The following is an 18,933-nucleotide window of genomic DNA, read 5'->3' on the forward strand; positions in this document are numbered from 1 at the left end:
GTGGGGGTGAAGAGGAGAGGATATCGTTGTAAAAGTAGGTTTTGATTACTAGTGAAGCCATACCTATTTGAATGATAAGCTATGCCTATTTTAGCAAAAAAGTCGCACTTTTTGGCACTTTATCGTGCTAAATTAGGAAGGTAGCTAAACCTACTTGAGCGAAAAAGTGGCGGTCGAAAAAGTGGCACTTTTTCCTAAATTTATTGCTAATCACTAATCTCTATAAATTCAGTCCAATTCGACAGGAACAAAAGCAATGGTGGAATAAGTCATTCCATTAAGTAATACAGAATAACTTCGACTAGCACAATTGACACCAACCCTAATTCTTCTTTAGAAACAGTCATTGTACCGCTGGATCGCTGTGCTGTGGACCGCACTCTCCACGATGTGGAGCAGCACCTCAGCCTCCAGCAAGATTGGTAGGGCCATTTCATCTTCACTCAACTGTTCGTCGAATGGGAATGCATCCCCCATGGTAAGGCCAATATCGAGACTTTCGCCCTGTATTGTCGCAGCACCGTCCTGGACCACTACCTGTTGAATTAATCAGAACAAGTACTGCTATTTCAATGAATAAATTCCTGTCACCCACGTATTGCTCGCTGCTGATATTATTGGCGTGCGCGTCTATTTTAAACACCTCAATTAATGCAACATCTAGTGTTCCAAACCAAGTATGGCCTTTAAAGCTATATGGCCCAAATGGTCTGCTGCGCCTCGCATGGCACATTGAATTTTCAAACAAAGCGAGCTCAGTCGCCGATAGCGAATTGCAACCGTCGCGTGCTGGAAATCGAAACCTTGATTTCTCCTTGCCACAACAGGATACCAATACGAGAACCGAATTTTCTTAACCATAGCTCGAAGTCGGCTTTTAATTGCTGGTAGCCCTCGGAGACCCTGCCTCCACGACGATGAGCAAGTCATTGAGCTGGCCATTGTCATATTTTAATCCAGCATCGGGAGTTTTGGTCGAGTGCTCACCTTGGTCATCCACAGAGCTGTATTTGGACTCTCCGACAGGAAGAATGCGACTGGCTAAGTGCTTCTTGTCAAACTGAATGAGTATGTCACGTATGGACTCCGTGATGCAAATTTGCAAGCCGACTGCTGAGCTACTATGTAGCTGTTGGAGTCGTACGTATAATAACTCTTGAATCAACAGCAGAGTATTCGACACGAGGATATCTATTACTGGTTATTAAATTTCACAACAGCTTTGCTTAGCCTTTCGTCACGTACTTTGCATCAGCATAAAGGGCGCGTGCATTTTCCTCAAGAAATTGGAAGGTCTTGTACGAGAGGTATATGTCAAGCCTTCGCTCTGGCTCGTGGGCAGTGAGGAAATTCAATGCGCGCTGATAAGAAGCCTGTTCGTCATCATTAGAAGCCATTTCCAGCGATATGGATATCTGACGTCTAAGAGCAGCAGCCGCACCTTTCTGTATCTGTCCTTTGTACTCTCTGGCAGAATGTTCAGCGTCCTTGACATATAGCTGGAGGCCTCTGGCCGTGCTACGGCGATCGCTGCTCTAAGAGGAGATCTTGGCCGGGCACCGGTCTCGTCCTCACTGTAGCAAATACTCATTATGCACACTAGGAATAACTGTGTTTTGAAGCAGAGGAGCAATGGAATATGTTGTTGCATTTTGTACGTAAAGCAAAGAAATTTTGGGTCAGACGGCAAGCAACCGTTGGGTTGATTTTAATAATGGCTGATGCCGAAATATCAACAGATCAGATGCATCGTATGGTGCTACTAGACGTCTGTGAATAAAATGATATATGTCTTATGCTTGATCTAGGAGCTCATTCGCCTAATAATCAGTTGTACAAAATGCTTCAAGTGGAGCCGCGAAAATTCAGTAGTGAACAGCCCTTACCCGATGTTGCGGCGTGCGGCGCCAGGAGGATCCTCCTTTGCCCATACTCAAGTGCTCAACCTGTGCCTATGAGAATACTGACATATTGGGTCGATCAGTGTCCTTGTCGGCGGTGGCATACGTTCTTCATCGAGCAATATTTAAAAGCATTGTGCCATGACTATGGTTGCTGGAATCGCCGTTATATTAAAATCCGGGGTTTCCGGGGTTTGATGGCGGTCTAATACAAGCGTTATATCAGCCGCAATCAATCAGTATGCAATGTGTCGACACCGCTACAACAAACCACTCCTTGCACTTAACAGGAAGTCACATGTAGTAGTTGTCAGTCTCCTCTTCCAAAGTCTCCCATAACTTCTTGCAGCCCTTCGAGACCAATCTTGACGTCCTTGTTAAGTATACCAATTCTACCCCAAGGGATGATATATGTGAATCCTTTATTTGCAGCTGGCTCTGGTGCAAATCTGGCATATAACTTTATCAGGCCACCGAGTCGGGGCGGATATAGGAACATGCGTCCCATAACTTGGCGTACAATAAATCCAGTGTCGTTGTAAGTTACTCTTCAAGTTTCCTGGATCACAATTTCCTTATCGGATACCAGCTTAGCATACTCGGATGCACACAACACGTCTCCTAGTTTGGATTGAGCCTAACTGTCAATCCCGACGACGCGTGTTATATTTCGACAATACCCTAACCCAGATGATTTATTTTTACATTGGATCGTCATTTTGAGTTTGATTGAACGACTAACCCCAGGGGATAAGAGTTAAGTTTTGCAGAATAATTTCAGGTAAGCGTATACGCGTTTAGATATTGCATATGCGTTTCGAGTGATGATTGGACATCAAGCCGAGTAGGCAAGAATGAGGGGGACACACGTCCCGTATGCAGGAATTATTTTGGTTGACAGGTGACAGGCCGCAAAGAATGATGATATTGTTGTATGATAGCTATACTCCGACCTAGATTCTCTGTCCGCCACGGAAAATGCTCTTTTCTGTTGGCTTACCTGCATTTTCCTAACTGAAGCAGGAGGAGGTCATGAGAACCCCCGATTTTTTATTTATAACACCTCGTGGCCAAGCACGCTCAGGGGCAGCCATGAGAGAGGGAAAGGGGAAGTAACCCTAACCACTCAGCTGCAGCCCGAACCCTGAATTTCTTCTTTTCGCTTGTGTACATTGTTGTCGGAGCGCGCTCGTCGGCTCCTTTACTCGGGTGTCACTCCTCGCGAGTTGGTTGTTCCTCTCGCCCCTTGTGCCCTGTCTTGACCATACAACAACACAATCATGGCTTATCCGCCTCCGTCACGGCCTGCGCAGCGTCAGCAGCCCTCCGACGATTATCTCTACGACACGGCCGCCGGCTCAGCTGGTCCATATCCGGACAGTCGCCCCGTTCAGCTACCGCGAAGGCATCCACAACAGCCTCCATATCCTCAGGGTCCACAACGCGGTCCTCCACCCGCCTCCCACAATTATAACTATCCTCAGCAATACTACGGTGCGCCTGGCCAATACAGGCGCGGTCCTCCTCGCGCCCCGCAAGCACCCCACGGCGACAACCTCGGTGGTGCTCTGCCCCGTCGCTTTCCACCGCCGAATACCCTATTGCGCCAGCGCCGGCGCGAGCGAGCTGACAACGTCGACGACGACGACGGCGAAGGTGGCAATGGCGACGACGTGGTGGTTGACGACTACTCTTCTATGATCAGCGACGACCTCGGCGCCTATGACTCGCGTTTCCCGCGCGGTGCAGGCGGGGCTTTATCTCAGCTGAAAATGCAGCAACAACGACCGCCCAGACGACCCGGCGGTGTGCCGCAGCGACCGCCGCCACAACAGCATCAGCAGCAATACAGAGGCGACATGGAATACATGAACGGTGGCATACAGAGAATGGACATCAGCGGTGGTGGTCCCCGGCCGCCGCGTCGCGGCCCGCCAATGCGCCAGCCCCTTCAGCCGCAGTATCAAGAAGATGGCTACTATTACGGTAATGGCCAGGGATATGCACCTGCTCCATTGCCTCCTCCACATGCGCGGGGCAGAGGTATGCCGAGATCGGCTTCAGGGCCAATTACTGTGCAGCCCCCACCACAGTTACCTTGGCAGGGCAGACGACGCGGAAGCGACAGTCCTATATATACTGATGCTCCCGTTCACGGACCCGAATATTCAAGAGCGTATGAAGACGTGCAGTATAGTGCGGAATCAAGTCCTTCAGATCCTGCTCCACAGCAACAGTGGCGGCAGGAATTGCCGACAACTATGGATATTGCACCCACACCGTCGCCATCGCAAGCAGCCGCTCCGGCGAATGCACAACAAGGTGGACCTGAGACCGAAACTGTGGATGACGTTCTTGATATGTATATGGACGACACTCCTCCAAAAAACGAGGACACTCCGGATCGGTCTGCTACAAACGAAAGTGCCCAAACCGCGCCAGATTTATCTGAAGAAGAGCCTGTCCGCCCCTCCAACTCATCTAACTCTTCGTCCGAATCCTCAGAACCACGTACTGCGTCACCATATCTGCCCGCTCAGTCTACACGTCAGGCGCGCCCAACTCAGCCGATGCAGTATGTTGATGACCAAGAATATTACCCGCGGCAGCCTCCGATGACGATTGTCCCGCCACTGCTGCGCAAGCCCATGCCACCACAGACATTTGCACCTCGTCCGGCGAGCCCTCATCTGTACGGCCCACCGCCTCAACAAGGACAACCTCGGCCCATGGGCCCAATCGCGCCTGCGCGTGGGCCGCCACTGCCGGATAGTCAACAAATGCCACCACAGCAAAGGATGCCGGGACAAGGATACCGCGGAGTTCAGCAACCACCGCGACCTATGCCAGGCGGTTTGGGTCCGCGGGGATCGTCCAGAGACCAAATGGTTGAACCCGAAGGAGCTTACATATCGTCTGCTCCACGTGCCGCGACTCTCGAGTCGGAGACTGCTGGTCTACCGCGAAATCCGGGTTTTTCGAGAATGGCGATGAATGAGTCTGACGATAATGCGCCGTCTGCTAATCGATATGCCCGACAGCAACCCGTACAGCAGCAATCTAACTTGCCCCGCAACCAACCGCAACCGTCGCCTGTGCAATCTCCGGCTGCTGCTCAGCAAAATAAGCAAGCTCAGCCCGCTAAACCGGGCCAAGCGGCATCCACATCCCATCCCGCTCCCGTGCGTCAATACTCCCCGGCATCAGCCATGGCGGCTGCCCAAGCCGTCCTCCCTCCTGATCCCGTTACTGTTTCTACACCGCTCACGCAGTCTGCCTTCGACGCTGCGAAGCAGCACGCAAGAGACCAGAAGCACAATGCTGACGTACAACTTGCCTACGCAAAAGCGCTTCTTGAGGCCGCATCGTCTCCCGCATTGTCGTCTATGTCAGGCAAGCTAGACCCGAAAGCAACTCGCAAGAGTATCGAGAAATGGACGCTCTCGGCGCAGAAGATTATTAAGAAGCTTGCGACAGCGTCCAAGCCGTATCCCGAAGCTGTGTATTTCCTTGGCACGTGCTACGGTACGGGCGGTAAGCTTGGTCTTGAGATGAATCGTGAAAAAGAGTTTGAGCACTACAAGAAAGCTTCAAAGCTCGGCCATCAACGAGGCTCGTATCGGACTGCTGTTTGTTATGAGTTGGGCAGCGGTACGCGGAAAGATGAGGGCAAGGCGTGGATTTATTATAAGCAGGCAGCACAGCAGGGGGATACTGCGTCCATGTACAAGATTGGAATGGTGCTCCTTCGCGGTGGATTAGGACAAGGTCAGAGCACGAGCGAGTCTCTGATATGGTTGAAGCGCGCGGCGGATCATGCTGATCCTGAGAATCCCCATGCGTTGTATGAATTAGGACGGTTGTACGAGACCGCGGACGGAAGTAACGGATTCTTGCTGCATGATGACAATCTTGCATTGGAACTATACGGCAAGGCCGCGGCATTGGGATACATTCCTGCACAATACAAGATGGGTGCCGCGTACGAATACGGATATATGGGCTGCAGCATAGATCCCCAGCGAAGCATCGCATGGTATTCGCGTGCGGCACAAAAAGGCGACCCGGAGAGCGAACTCGGATTGAGTGGTTGGTACTTGACAGGTGCCGACAACGTGCTGCCAAAGTCCGAGACGGAATCTTACTTATGGGCTCGGCGGTCGTCAGAGAAGGGTTTGGCGAAAGCAGAGTATGCGGTTGGGTATTTCATGGAGAATGGAATCGGAACGACTGTGAATATGCATGAGGCCATCAGGTGGTACAATAAGGCAGCGGGTATGTTCCTTTGTCATTTTTTGTGTCTATATCTTGACGCTAACAACCATGCAGCTCAAAAGTATCCGAAAGCACTCAACCGCCTCCGCGATCTGAACACCTCGTAGTTTGTACTGTTAATGTTGTATCATACAATTTTGTGTATTAAGTTGGGCATTGTTAAATTGTTATGGGATGTATACTATTTATAGTGGTACTTTATAAAAAGATAGTTGGTTAATTGGAAGTCGAAGTTTTTGTTTGCGTACTATTGCGTTTGTTATTTTTGGCTATGGTTTCTTACTATTCGATTGCTAAATTACGAATTACTCGAGTATAATATATCCATCTTCGCCTTGTCCACGGCCAATATGCTGAGGAGATGTCGTGTCCAGCTTGGCGGAATAGGTGTATCCAAATTAATAATATCCGACATTCTCGCCTGAACCATACTTGGCTTGTTCATCTACGAGCACATTTCCGCCATTTACTAATCCCGTTTGAGTCTACTCTTCAAGTACACAATATGAGTCTGTACTATGCGAAAGTGCAGGCTAAGCGTGAACCAAGCACGAAGTTTTCTTCGCTTTCTCAGTGGTCCCTTCGGCACTGCAGGAACTTCAAATTAGGATACAAAATTATTTGTCATTCCATGAAACTGGAATGAAAGCGGACGCATCCTCTCATTGTTGAATTTACTGCCCATGATACTGCAAGAATTGACAAAATAATCAGTTTCGAGAGATATTATTAGTGATGTTAACTGCACGCGTCAAACAACCAGTCGCGTTGTCGAGTCCATCGGGGTTGGGTTTTGCGGGTTGTCGTGTCAGCCCATTTGAAAATCAAACGTTTAGAAACATTGAAAATGCGGTTTCACGTAATGTTAGGGGCGGTCGATCTAGGGATAGGGCAATGATTTACCGGCTGTTTTAAGGTCACGGAACTTGGAACCCCGGTGATTTAGACTCGCCCTTCGCAACAATAGCCTCTAACTGCGAGGCTTCAATTCCGGGCCGCATCCAAATTATTATTAATATCCGACATTCTCTTGAACCTATTCTTCAAGTAGACAACATGAGTCTTTACTACGGTGAAAGACATGTCCATCACGCGCGCGACCTCTGGCTACGACAGCGATCGCCAGCACGCGTGGTGCTAATTAAGAATAGTACGAACCCTGAAAACGTGTTGTCGAATGTCTAGAAATTCGAATTGTGAGGGTTTGGGTTTCTCGGAATAAGCGCAGTGGCTGGTGAAGAGTGGCGATGAGGAGGACAAATAAGTAGATTGCCAAAGTGGCGTTGATTCGTGTAATTCCTTGATTCAGATCGGCCGCCCGAAAACTGCGGAAAATATCAGGAATCAAAACTAAAAAAAAATATTCGCTGACCCATTCGTTTCGAGGACCCAGTTCTCAATAAGGTACCGGATTGATACAGAGAGTAACTAAGGCGATTGTACTCGGCAATACGGGATACACGAAGAGCCGGCAGATATTAGAATACGATGGCAGCGTCAACCGCAGAACGCGATGACGTCGCCAAGAAGTACGATTTCTACCAGCTATTGGTGCGTTTATATTTATTTGTTATTATATATATTATATGTAGGTGATATAGCTAACTCTATATAGGGCGTCGAGGATACCGCCGACGAGAGTGCTATCAGAAAAGCATATCGAAAAGCGGCACTCAAATACCACCCAGACAAAAACAAATCGAAACATGCAGTCGGTATATTCCACGCATTGTCGATTGCTAATGAAGTGCTGTTGTCCGATAATCTCCGTCAAGAATACGACGCAAAACGGAGCGCAAAGATACGGGACAAGAAACGGCAGGAAGCGTTTGATTCGAAGCGGCGACAGGGAAAGGAAGATTTAGAACGGCGCGAGAATGAGGCTAGTAAGAGACAAAAGAAGCCTAATGGGACCGGATTCGGTGCTGGTGGTGGGCCAACGCCGGGGAGAGCTGAGGGATGGGATAGTCAGAAGGAGGCGTTGTTGCATGCGAAGATTACAAGGTTGCAGGAACAGAGCGCCATGCTAAAGGCGCAGAGGGATGCGAAGTTAAGAAGTGCGGCAAAGGCAAATTAAGCGCATGGTCATTGGCATAGACGCATTATGGTGAAAAACTGGAATTAATAGGTAGCTGGCGTTATGGTTGACAAGCAGGAGATTGGTCGCGACAGGGATAAATTGTGCAATAGTCTAATACGATGTATATACACTGATTAACTTCCATGATAGTAATAGTATATCCGACAGAGAAGATATGAATTGTCGCAAGTTCCAAGATGTCTTGCGGCTATACAACTGCACCGGTACTTCGTAGATAACATTAGTATGCACACTGTATTCATAGTATTTTGCTGAAATTACGGCTGGATTTACAGCATTATATATATAATATAATATATTAATACGTATCTTCAACGCTGCGGGGCGTGAGTGGATCATGACGTCGAGGCCCAATGTGTCCGGCTGGCCGGGTGACGAATGCGCTCGTTTAAAATTTATGTGGACGTGATTTATTAGTTCATTAACGAACGCAATTCTAAGGAATTCCCCGCCCCGTCTCGTGCCGAAATATCTATTTACCATCCTCGGCACTTGTACTCCGCACTCTCTCCGGGCTTCTCGATTTAGTGCACAGCCAGCACGATAATACTAGGAAGTACTCCGCCATACAGCCACACCTCTTCATGAGTACTGCTCTCCACTCGGCTCGGCCACTTCTCGCGCTCCGGTCGTCGTGGTCGCTCCGTGTATCCTGCTCCATGCCTTTGCGCGCCAAAATCACAAATCCCGCATTCTTAGCCAAAGCCCAGGTTAGTCAAAATCGTGACCCGGACTCTCCGAATTGCATGGATGTCCAATTCGCAAATATTCCACGCCATTACGAAAGAATAGAACTAACAGCTGCTCAAGATGGCTACAGCCGCCTCAAGCGATCCGGACGATGTCCTGTTTGAAGTCAACCGTGCTGCGCGCATCGTCAGACTCAACAGGCCAAAGAAGCTGAACGCTCTCAATGAGTCCATGATCGCGAAGATGACGCCTCGAATCACGGTATGTTGCCGTCTGCCATGAATTCCGTGCCATTGCTAATCTGCGCAGGAATGGGGAAATTCCGATGCGGCAAAGCTCTTGATTATTAGAGGTGAAGGCGGTAAGGCGCTTTGTGCTGGTGGTGACGTTGCCGGTAAGTACACTTGATATAAGAGAACTGGCACCGCTGCTAACTGTTGAAGCGCTACTGGATGTCCCGCCGACAAAGTCTAGTGCATTTTTCACATACGAATACACACTCGACTACATCCTCGCGACCTACCCGAAACCGATCGTGACCTTCATGGACGGCATAACTAGTACGTCACCCGCAACTATCCTGACAAAAGTAATTTGCTAACAACGAAATCCAGTGGGCGGCGGCGCTGGCCTATGCATGCACACGCCTTTCCGCATCGCGACCGAGAAGACTGTTTTCGCGATGCCAGAGACTCTCATTGGCTTTTATCCAGACGTCGGCGCGTCGTTCTTTCTCTCGCGACTCGACGGCGAACTGGGCACGTACCTCGCCGTGACAGGCGAGCGACTGAACGGATTCGATGCCTATATCGCTGGCGCTGCGACGCACTTTGTTCCCAGCGAAAAATTGAAGGACTTGGAATCTCGATTAGCGGAATTAGACGCCGTCGAGGATCTTACCGGTTCGCGAAAGTACAACGCTGTGATTAACAACGCGATCGACGATTTCCAGAGCGAGGTCCCAGCGGACTACAAATTCTTCTACGGCGGCAACAAGCGGAACACCATTGATGCCTGTTTCAAGTTCGAGACACTCGAAGAGATCACGGATGCGTTGACGAAAGCCGCGGATGCTGGTGATGAGTTTGCGCGGACTACGCTTGATACTATGGATCTCCGGTGTCCTCTGTCCATGAAGGTTGCGCTAGCAGCGGTGAGAAATGGCAAGGCGATTGATATTCTTGAGACGTTTAAGAACGATATGTTCATTGCGTCCAAGTTCATGAACGAGGCTGATTTCCACACCGGCGTCTCGTACCGTGTCGTGCAGAAGCAGAACGGAAGGGCGAAATGGAAAGATGCTAGCAATGTCGACGTCGCCAAGTATTGGCCCACCGGAAACGAGGTTCAACCGGTGCTACAAGCTAAGTTCGACAAGCTTCACAAGCTCGCCGCAGACCGATCAGGAGACGCAGTTGCTTACAAGGAGTATCCATTCCAGAACGGCCTGCCTACCGAGAAGGAAGTCGAACGATTCGTGTTGGGCGAGGCTAAGGACTCGGGCCCATTTTTGGCTACCAAGGAGGAGGTGACTCAGCACTTTTTGGTTGAGTACAGGGGCAAGGTTGGTGTTCGAGAGAAAGTTTCTGAGATTTTGGATCGGAAAACGAAGCTCGTCAAGGGCCATGAGGACGATAAGTTGATTAATTGGGTGTAGACGCAATCCGATGTATATTCGTGCCCTTAATAGTATATAGCGTTTTAAAATGTATTTTACGGAGCATTTTTCATTGCGATAATGAATGATATTGAACAAAACGTCATAATTTAATGATACATTCAAATAAAATATACAACTTATCGTTACACTCTCTTCAACAAATGACTGACATCAACCCAACGACTATCGAACAACTGTTAAAGAACGACGCCTTGTAACACTCTGCCTACATATACACAATACACCTAACATACACAGTTTCCAATCTCATTACTTAGTCGCACTTTCATTAATTCTCAATGTACTTCTTTTCATCAGCAAGTAATCGCTCCTTCAAAAACGCCTTCTTCTCGGGACGGCCGGGATTCGCTTTCAAGAACCCGTTGCAGATACTAACGCACTCGCGCCACCAATCCTCGATACTATTAACCGCAAACTCCGGCTGTGCGGAGGGACCGGCTGACGACGATACGACAGTCTTACTATCAATTTGATCTCTAACCCACCGCCAAAACGCAGCCGCAAACAAATAATGATAATAATTTTGCGGCTTGGTCTTCAAACTGTACAAGTTGTTTGTGTACACTCTAATTCCGCAATCCTTCAGCCCGCTACCCTCGCCGTCGTCCACGCCGTCCTCTGTCTCGTGCTTGGCGACTGTCTGGTAAAGACGTTTGCGGACGCCAGAAACACCGTCGAAGAGTGCTTCCGAGATCGCGAGGTCGTTCTTAAGCGTGCGCTTCATTCTGCCGTCTTGCGAATATGCCAGAGAGCAGAAATCCTCCGTAGTACGGAGTGGCGTTGAGTTATAACCGACCGCGAACGTGAAAATCTCGTTCTGCATCACTGCCCACAGTTTCTCTCGTCGTTTTTCGTTCAGAAGTGAGACGCCGGTGTCGTATGAAGGCCGGCTGGAATGTGGGAGGGTGCGGTAGGTCTCCACGACGGGGACATGTAGGTCAGCGTCGCTGAGTGGGAGATTGGGATTCGTTGGCGCGGGAGTGGAGCCCGCGGAGAGGTCTTTTGGTGGCTCGGCGTGCGCGATGCCTTGGAATACTGGACGGATCATTTCGTCGCCGGCCGGAGACGCAGTTTCGTCTGCGAGCCGTTGACGTTTGATCGGACGGTCGGCGTGGCCGTTGCTAGGATCGTTAGCACGATGAAATTGCTCAAGACAAGGACAAACTTACGCCTCAGCATCGCTAACTGGATTCCCATCGGGACCGACCATCTGCATCTGAATCGTCTGGAACTGCGAAGTCGAAGCAGGTACCGGACTCCGTCCTGGGAGTGCAGTAATAATGGAGTTATTGGCCAGGGAAATATCATCCGGCGAATCCTGCTCCAAAAAGCGGCGTAGTAGGATCAATTCGCCATACACCGCGTTAATCTTCGAGGACAAGTCATCGACGCGCAGCTGGCCGACGTTGGCGAGAGCAATGTCACCGAGGATGGGGAGGAATTTCTCGGAGATGGATTGGACGCGAGCACGAATCTCTCGGTAATGAGGCGGCTGACGACGGCGTGGGCCTTTTCTGCCGGCCGACCCCACGACGGCGACCGGCGTCGAGGACTGGGCAGGTGCGGGCGCGAGCGGCGGGAGACTTCGTGGAGCAGGCGCGGGCGAGGAGGGCTCGTCTTCTTTCATCTTCTGGTCACCGTTGTCGTCATCGTCGCCGTCATCGTCATCGTCATCGTCATCGTCGTTGTCGTCTTCGTCATCTTCTTGTTCGGGTTCGGCCGGAGACGGGTCGCCGGAGTGGGCAAGTTTTTTGTCGTTTTCTTCCTCGCGCTCTTCCTCGGTCGGAGCAGACGCAGACTCGGTCCGGTCAGAAACGGGCGAGTCCGGGGACGGCGTCGCCTGAGCGCGTGAACGCCGTCGGCGCTCGGGCGAGGGAGATGTAGCTGAAGTCATACTCGATGAACTATTTCGGTTTGTTCTCGCAGTCTTGACTGACGGGAAAGTGACCTCCTTGAACCTGCGGATCTGAATCTTGGCCGGAATAAACTGGAGGGAGAAAAGGTCGGGGCGCACACGCGACAACAAATTATACGAGTCTGGAAATGTAGTTGACCGAGCGGACAGGAGGACGTACAAGGCGGTGTAGGTGACAATTGGCCGGGATGTGGCGAGGCCGACCCTTAGCTACTCAATATACAGGCGGAAAGAGAATAATAAGGGCAAAATGCCAGTGATATATGAGCGACGGATGACGATGGACGCGTTGGGTATGGAAGGTAAGAGTATGTAATGAAGAAGTGAAAGAAAAAGAGGAAGGGAGGAACGGCGGGAGATTATAAGTTAAATGTAGGGAGCATGCTTAGCAAAGCGCAGAAAATTAAAAAAGCAAATTTAGTTTTGTAGGGCGTAGCGACAAATCAAAATCGCACTTGCACTTATGAGGGTATTTTTTGTTTGATGCAAAAAAGCCAGTTTACACGAATGAGCCACGATAGTGGCAGTGCATATGAGGTTTCAAGTGCGGAGTTGCGCGCGCATCCGAGTCGTTTAACGCTGCGAGCAATTAATGTGCAGTAATTTACACTTGGTTAGTATATTAATTCCGTTTATTTTATTCGCACATTCGTCCTCCAGCGGCGGCTGTTCCGACGACTGTGATATTGCTATCTAATGTACTGCCAGTGCATGTATTTAGATGTCAGATGTATAACTAAAGATAATAACTATATGTATATTATGCAAATGCTTAATTAATATGAATGCAAATGGGAAATTGCGGAACACAGTAGTATCCTCCGCTGAGTACATTCTTTACACTCCCTATTATTTCCCGTTTAGCGCCTTTCTGCTTGCTTATCTGCAATTGTCTGGAACATCGACATTTCTGGATGTAAGCATAAATAAGTATTCTGCTCATATAACCAAACAACGACGAACATGCCACGTAATTGGCAGCCAATAATAAATAATCCCTGTCATCTGCGTTTCACAATCACATTTTCGTTCTGGCGCGTTTGTTCTTTCCGCCTGACCAGATTCAACAATACACGTCATAGTACTTACCCTATTTTACTTCCATGTCACCATGTATGAACAAAACTGCCCCTGGTCTGCACGGTTCGACTTCTTAGTAATAATGTTAGCGAAGATTTTCGAGCGTATATTTATATGATCCCGTCAGATGAGTCTTATCCACCGATTTATGATTCTTTTGATTGGCATCTGCTCTCCGTTGGTCTACATGTTACTCAATCCCTAACAGGAAATAAGTAATTTAGTAATAATGTGATAAAGATTAGTAAAGTCAGTTTACTCAGTACTAGGCGAATATTCTCGCCAGCTGCCCCATTCCTTGGCATCCTCTTCTTGCCACATCGTGAGTCTTGCGAACTCTAACTCATCTTCACTCTGGCGGCCAGCCTAGAACATGTGCCTACCTATACGCAAGTCTGTAGAGGTTTGATTATGATCATCGCATAGCTTCGTCAATTCCGGTCTGCCGATGGCATATAATTATAATATAGTTAGTTATAGGATATAGTATAATTTTATTAACCACCACAGGCCAGCCCAAACTCCGTCCGTGAATATTACTACAAGTTTGCTATCCTACAACATCTTCGACATATAAGGACCTAAATAAAAATTTGTTAGTTTTCCCCTTTCGCCACGCAAAACTGTACCAACTCACCATCAAGATAATACCCCAATCGGGCATAATAATTCCGCACTCCAACACCACTAATGACACTAATCTTGGCACTACCATGCTCTTCCCTCGCAATCCGCTCTGCCTCCTCCATCAACAGCGTACCGAATCCCTGATGCTGGAACTGTCGCGGGTCACGACTATGCAACGGCACAACGCTCCCATACACATGCAATTCCCGAACCAAACTCGTTCGCTGGCCCGTCAATTCATTCCTAAATGTCGTGCGCTCAGAGCACAATCGCAGCCGGAGCAGTCCAATCAGGATGTCCTGCTTCGGGTCCTCGTAACTCAAGAACGTCTCCCACCCGCCGTTCGCAGTGTAATCGCGCCGGATCAGTTCCACCTGCTCCGGGCGCACACGGTGATGAACTTCCTGGATGCCAACCTCGCGCGAGCGAACATCACGGCAGGTACTCCCAAAATCTTTCATCCGCGCCAGCGCCAGCTCCCGCAGATTACCATTCTCGACACCGGCAGTGACGAGCGGCATAGGGATATCACGTTGCACACGGTATATCCGCGTCCATGGCGGAACGAGGGCCATGATGCGGGCGACCAAGTCCACAAGCCCGTTCGCAGAGTAGGATTTATATTTGCCCGCTTTCCATAGCTCGTATAATCCTGTACCCCGGATGACGAGGGTAGGATATATTTTGAGACCGTCGGTCCGGAACGCGGGGTTCTCGAAATACTCTCTAAACTGATCCAGATCTCGTTCCATGCCGACATTAGGCAAATCAGGCATCATATGCGACACGACCTTGAATCCGGAGTCCTTTGCTAGACAAAACGTCTCGCATACAGCCTTAACGGTATGCCCACGATTCGTGTCCCTCGCCACGTCCTCGTACACGCTCTGCACTCCGATTTCAAGACGCGTGCACCCGTACCTGAGCATATCACTCAAATGCTGATCAAGACAATAATCCGGCCGCGTCTCGATCGTGATGCCGACGCATTTAGTTTGCGAGTACTGCGACATGGCGACGGCCTCGTCGACTACGCTCCCGTCCTTGCTTTTCGTGCTCGCGTGCGAGGGCATCGTGTAGCCTGACAACGCGTTGTGTAAGTTTGCAATGAACCACTCTCTGTAATCTGACGGCAGGCTCATGAACGTGCCGCCCATGATGATGTACTCCACTTTGTCGACTGTGTGGCCCAGTTGGCGCAACTGTTCGATCCGGCCCCGGGCTTGTTCGTACGGGTCATATCGTGCGCGGATCGCGCGCATGGACGTCGGTTCGTAGCCGGTGTATGACTGCGTCGAGTACTCGAAATCCGAATCCGGTCCGCCAGGACAATACACGCAGATGTTTCCCGTATACGCGATATGCGGACATCGATGCGGCTTGCACATAACCGCCACTACAGCAATCTAGGCATCCATTAGCCGTTATTTCATTCCGCGATCTCACAAACCACATACACCGCTCGCCGTCCGCACAGGCTTCGCTTTCAGCTTTGGCAATAAATATTTCTTGTACTGATCCGGAATGCCAGATATAATATCCGTTAACCGCGGTTGGTGCTTTAACTTGTACTTCTTGGATAACCGACCGACCAGGCCGTTCAAATTCACATCTTTGTTGGGCGATTGCAGGGATTCGACCAGTGCTATGGCAATGTCAGAGATGCACGCCACAAAGCGCTCCTGCTCCGACTGTTTCGCATCGCCTCGGGCCATTGTGTTACGGGAGCGCGTAGACTGGGGTAAGTTAGATGCTGGATGATATCGTTCCTATTTAAATTAATGCCGGAGCTAGCTGGATAAATCGCGGTGGTGGTTGGCCGTCGTTGAATTGGATAAGAAAAAATTGAATCAACGAAGGCGAAGTGGAGAAAATTGCAGGGTAACTTGGCTAAGAACGGGCTCGAAACTTTAATCTGGACTGACGTCGCCTAGGAATGTTTGGACTGTAGCCAAGAATGCGGCTGCAAGGATACAAAAATCTAAAAAATGAGCAAACAAACTCCCTATCATCGCTCATATGATAACTATTGAAATTCTGAGAGATAATGAAAACGCATTCAGCTGAATGAGATTAGCCACTTGGATCAGGTCACTGAGATGTGCGGCTCAGCAATCCCCAGATTCCATAAGGGGCTTGTACCATAAATTGTTATATCGGCCCCGCGCATGTACATGTTACTTTGGCGCACGCGCTCCTTTACAATATATAATTTCATTCAGCAACGGGAAGCAGTAATAAGTTCTATCACTAATTCACATACTTCGCTTGTTCCCTCCACGCAAGAACTGCAGTTAGCAAGTCTCACAATGGGCGCAGAAGCTTCAAAGCAACTAATAGACAACCTTGTCTCATCTACCAACTTCTCTGCCGAAGAAGTCGACCGGCTCCGCAAACGGTTCATGAAAATTGACCGCGACAATTCTGGCACGATCGACAGAAACGAGTTCCTCGCGATCCCAGCAATAGCAACGAACCCGCTCGCGTCACGTCTGATCGCGATTTTCGACGAGGATGGTGGCGGAGACGTCGACTTTCAGGAGTTTTTGACCGGGCTGTCGGCGTTTTCGAGTAAAGGCGGCAGCGACGAGAAGTTGAGGTTTGCATTTAATGTGTATGATATGGATAGAGATGGGTACATATCCAATGGCGAACTATTTATTGTCATGAAGATGATGGTCGGGAGTAATTTGAAGGATCAGCAGCTGCAGCAGATTGTCGATAAAACGATCATGGAAGCTGACCGCGATGGCGACGGAAAGATAAATTTTGAGGAGTTTGTCGAGATGGTTTCTAGTACCGATATTGCACAAAAGATGACACTGGATATATTTTAGTATTTTTTATGCATCGTTATTAATTGTGGGTAAAATTTGTACATTAATCCTTTTCTCAATGATTCAAAAACAGCTGCTTTTAGAAACTCAATAGCGTATGCACATTGCCAGTAACCAATAAAACTCGTACAAATAACTAAATGACAACCAAATGCACGGAAATAGTAGGTCATAACAAAAGCTAGACTACACTCGGGTACAGTAAGTCAAAACGAAATGTACAAAAGACTCCAGAGTATATACCAGTCGTACGCAGCGTCCAGTGTCGAGGTCCATCTCACACCTGTTGACCCATCTGATCCAACATGCACTGTATTCCTGTAAAGACTTAGTAACGGACAGTCGACAGAAAACAAGACCCGGACGTACCGTCGAGTATGCATTCTTCCCATACTCCCATCTCGTAATCTACAAGGCCATACCGCTGCACGTTGTCCGACAGCGAAATCACAAGCTCCGCCATGTCCTCCAGCTGCTGCCGCGTCAAGCTCGTCGGTCCTTGCGCAACTGTCGTGCCGCCTCCGCACATGAGCCAGTTGCGGGATATGACGCCAATCCAGGAGCGGTTGAACAGCCTCCAAAACTGCAGACGACAATCATATGGTAGCGAGTTGTCGTCCGCAAGCCCGAGATCAATGGCGTGGTCGCCGAGATACCGTGAGATGTCTGCAAGCCTAGGCATGATGTCGGTCGCGATTGCCGTCGTTGAGGGAGGGGAGGCCGTGATGTATTGGAGCAATGACACCAGAGTTGACTGTATTTGGTTTATGTCGGTATATACAGTTAGAACAGAGTGTGTCGCCGTATCTAATGGATAGTATGATGCTTGCGCATTTGTGGTGGGCTGCGATTGGTACTGCTCCAGAGATTGTGATCCCAACACAGGCTGGGCATGCTGAGACGATTGCTGAGCAGAAGGATCAATAAAATAGCCATGTGAAGTGAGCATGGATGCACCAGCTGCAAAATACGACGGCAAGATCGCAGCCGGCAACGATTCGGGATGCTGCTCGAAATGTATACTCCCGAACACGGGATTGTCACCCCCGCTTATATGACCGTCCTCTTGCTCTGCCTGCTCTGCCTGCTGGGACGCGTTGTCGACACTGTCGACGTTGCTCAACAGCGTTGAGTATCGTATGCCAACGTTTGGAGATTCCTGGTAGTAGTCGTACGGCTGCTCGTCCTCAGTCTCATGGGCGACAGACTGATCTGTATAGCTTGTAGCCTGGTCGCCTGCCGCCACGCCCGCCACGGACGGGCTGACAGAGACTGGATAGGACACGTAGGTGTAGCCGCGGTCGTAGTCGTACTGGCCAGCAGGCGTCACTGCGACAGGATTGCGATGGCTGCTCCGAGATCGGATGGCGGAGGGAGCAATGGCCCTGGAGGGGTCGTCAACGGTGGCCGACCGACAAGGGTAGGACCAGCGAGTCGGGATGGGCAGTACTGGAACTGAAATGGTAGACGTCTTGGAAGGAGAGGGTTTGGTGGTATCACGCGTGTGGTGAGAGGACTAGTCGAAGGTGAGTTGGAAGGACAGAGGTTGGACTTGTTGACAAAAGTCGAGCGGGGCGGGGACCCCCCGGTTGTTGTGTTGGCCGTACGTGAGTCGTACTTGACGTAACAAGATCAAGGTGCGCACGTGAGCAACCCGCATCTTTGGTTCGGGTCTGGAAGAAGGCGGATTGCCAAAGCCCAGATCAGCGCTTAATGTCAAGGACCCAGGGTCATGCTCATCCTACCCGACCCAGTCTCCGGGTCAATCACTCGTCCGTCTCTCGCGTACTCCGCCGACTATCGGAACCGATATCGTATTCGACGCC

General features: G+C 49.7%; 9 protein-coding genes across 9 annotated transcripts; 4 read left to right on the top strand and 5 right to left on the bottom strand.

The window, feature by feature from the left end:
- Window positions 1-333: 333 nt before the first annotated feature.
- Window positions 334-1,591, bottom strand: V1508DRAFT_404027 (uncharacterized protein; the record flags this gene model as incomplete). Its single annotated transcript, XM_066938601.1, is given in 7 exon segments — window positions 334-537; window positions 596-803; window positions 823-893; window positions 914-1,129; window positions 1,155-1,191; window positions 1,246-1,499; window positions 1,523-1,591. The coding sequence occupies 7 exon segments, from the start codon at window positions 1,589-1,591 to the stop codon at window positions 334-336; spliced, it is 1,059 nt and encodes a 352-aa protein (XP_066796068.1).
- Window positions 1,592-2,160: 569 nt separating this feature from the next.
- Window positions 2,161-2,518, bottom strand: V1508DRAFT_110188 (uncharacterized protein). The gene has a single exon (XM_066935867.1). The coding sequence runs from the start codon at window positions 2,407-2,409 to the stop codon at window positions 2,212-2,214; it is 198 nt and encodes a 65-aa protein (XP_066796069.1). The 5' UTR covers window positions 2,410-2,518; the 3' UTR covers window positions 2,161-2,211.
- A 663-nt stretch (window positions 2,519-3,181) lies between these two features.
- On the top strand, window positions 3,182-6,283 carry V1508DRAFT_397156 (uncharacterized protein; the record flags this gene model as incomplete). The annotated part of the gene is made up of 2 exons (XM_066938139.1): window positions 3,182-6,176; window positions 6,231-6,283. The coding sequence occupies 2 exons, from the start codon at window positions 3,182-3,184 to the stop codon at window positions 6,281-6,283; spliced, it is 3,048 nt and encodes a 1,015-aa protein (XP_066796070.1).
- A 1,160-nt stretch (window positions 6,284-7,443) lies between these two features.
- Window positions 7,444-8,429, top strand: V1508DRAFT_416441 (DnaJ domain-containing protein). Its single transcript, XM_066940202.1, has 2 exons — window positions 7,444-7,727; window positions 7,792-8,429. The coding sequence occupies exons 1-2, from the start codon at window positions 7,665-7,667 to the stop codon at window positions 8,251-8,253; spliced, it is 525 nt and encodes a 174-aa protein (XP_066796071.1). The 5' UTR covers window positions 7,444-7,664; the 3' UTR covers window positions 8,254-8,429.
- Window positions 8,430-8,706: 277 nt separating this feature from the next.
- Window positions 8,707-10,786, top strand: V1508DRAFT_416445 (mitochondrial 37S ribosomal protein mS47). Its single transcript, XM_066940203.1, has 5 exons — window positions 8,707-8,987; window positions 9,088-9,228; window positions 9,277-9,361; window positions 9,411-9,527; window positions 9,582-10,786. The coding sequence occupies exons 1-5, from the start codon at window positions 8,862-8,864 to the stop codon at window positions 10,622-10,624; spliced, it is 1,512 nt and encodes a 503-aa protein (XP_066796072.1). The 5' UTR covers window positions 8,707-8,861; the 3' UTR covers window positions 10,625-10,786.
- On the bottom strand, window positions 10,698-12,995 carry V1508DRAFT_385646 (uncharacterized protein). Its single transcript, XM_066937802.1, has 2 exons — window positions 11,818-12,995; window positions 10,698-11,769 (listed from the first exon to the last, which is right to left on the bottom strand). Exons 1-2 carry the CDS (start codon window positions 12,540-12,542, stop codon window positions 10,917-10,919), a joined length of 1,578 nt encoding a protein of 525 aa, XP_066796073.1. The 5' UTR covers window positions 12,543-12,995; the 3' UTR covers window positions 10,698-10,916.
- An 857-nt stretch (window positions 12,996-13,852) lies between these two features.
- Window positions 13,853-16,072, bottom strand: V1508DRAFT_110255 (uncharacterized protein). The gene is made up of 3 exons (XM_066935868.1): window positions 15,728-16,072; window positions 14,281-15,676; window positions 13,853-14,224 (listed from the first exon to the last, which is right to left on the bottom strand). Exons 1-3 carry the CDS (start codon window positions 15,983-15,985, stop codon window positions 14,199-14,201), a joined length of 1,680 nt encoding a protein of 559 aa, XP_066796074.1. The 5' UTR covers window positions 15,986-16,072; the 3' UTR covers window positions 13,853-14,198.
- A 383-nt stretch (window positions 16,073-16,455) lies between these two features.
- V1508DRAFT_416451 (uncharacterized protein) lies at window positions 16,456-17,204 on the top strand. Its single transcript, XM_066940204.1, has one exon. It carries the CDS (start codon window positions 16,580-16,582, stop codon window positions 17,105-17,107), a length of 528 nt encoding a protein of 175 aa, XP_066796075.1. The 5' UTR covers window positions 16,456-16,579; the 3' UTR covers window positions 17,108-17,204.
- A 41-nt stretch (window positions 17,205-17,245) lies between these two features.
- V1508DRAFT_110291 (uncharacterized protein) lies at window positions 17,246-18,244 on the bottom strand. The gene is made up of 2 exons (XM_066935869.1): window positions 17,477-18,244; window positions 17,246-17,425 (listed from the first exon to the last, which is right to left on the bottom strand). Exons 1-2 carry the CDS (start codon window positions 18,054-18,056, stop codon window positions 17,385-17,387), a joined length of 621 nt encoding a protein of 206 aa, XP_066796076.1. The 5' UTR covers window positions 18,057-18,244; the 3' UTR covers window positions 17,246-17,384.
- Between the last annotated feature and the right edge of the window lie 689 nt (window positions 18,245-18,933).

The sequence above is a fragment of the Lipomyces doorenjongii genome, assembly GCF_038497915.1.
Source record: "Lipomyces doorenjongii strain NRRL Y-27504 unplaced genomic scaffold V1508scaffold_21, whole genome shotgun sequence".
NCBI classification, from domain to species: Eukaryota; Fungi; Ascomycota; class Lipomycetes; order Lipomycetales; family Lipomycetaceae; genus Lipomyces; species Lipomyces doorenjongii.

Coding starts and splice junctions, on each gene's coding strand:
- V1508DRAFT_416441 (XM_066940202.1), top strand. CDS start 7,665: ATGGCAGCGTCAACCGCAGAACGCGATGACGTCGCCAAGAAGTACGAT. Junction 7,728..7,791: donor ACGATTTCTACCAGCTATTG/GTGCGTTTATAT, acceptor AACTCTATATAG/GGCGTCGAGGATACCGCCGA.
- V1508DRAFT_416445 (XM_066940203.1), top strand. CDS start 8,862: ATGAGTACTGCTCTCCACTCGGCTCGGCCACTTCTCGCGCTCCGGTCG. Junction 8,988..9,087: donor CATTCTTAGCCAAAGCCCAG/GTTAGTCAAAAT, acceptor CAGCTGCTCAAG/ATGGCTACAGCCGCCTCAAG. Junction 9,528..9,581: donor CTTCATGGACGGCATAACTA/GTACGTCACCCG, acceptor AACGAAATCCAG/TGGGCGGCGGCGCTGGCCTA.
- V1508DRAFT_385646 (XM_066937802.1), bottom strand. CDS start 12,542: ATGACTTCAGCTACATCTCCCTCGCCCGAGCGCCGACGGCGTTCACGC. Junction 11,770..11,817: donor CCAGTTAGCGATGCTGAGGC/GTAAGTTTGTCC, acceptor TAACGATCCTAG/CAACGGCCACGCCGACCGTC.
- V1508DRAFT_110188 (XM_066935867.1), bottom strand. CDS start 2,409: ATGGGACGCATGTTCCTATATCCGCCCCGACTCGGTGGCCTGATAAAG.
- V1508DRAFT_416451 (XM_066940204.1), top strand. CDS start 16,580: ATGGGCGCAGAAGCTTCAAAGCAACTAATAGACAACCTTGTCTCATCT.
- V1508DRAFT_110291 (XM_066935869.1), bottom strand. CDS start 18,056: ATGCTCACTTCACATGGCTATTTTATTGATCCTTCTGCTCAGCAATCG. Junction 17,426..17,476: donor GGAAGAATGCATACTCGACG/GTACGTCCGGGT, acceptor AAGTCTTTACAG/GAATACAGTGCATGTTGGAT.
- V1508DRAFT_110255 (XM_066935868.1), bottom strand. CDS start 15,985: ATGGCCCGAGGCGATGCGAAACAGTCGGAGCAGGAGCGCTTTGTGGCG. Junction 15,677..15,727: donor CTGTGCGGACGGCGAGCGGT/GTATGTGGTTTG, acceptor ATGGATGCCTAG/ATTGCTGTAGTGGCGGTTAT. Junction 14,225..14,280: donor ATTGGGGTATTATCTTGATG/GTGAGTTGGTAC, acceptor ATTTTTATTTAG/GTCCTTATATGTCGAAGATG.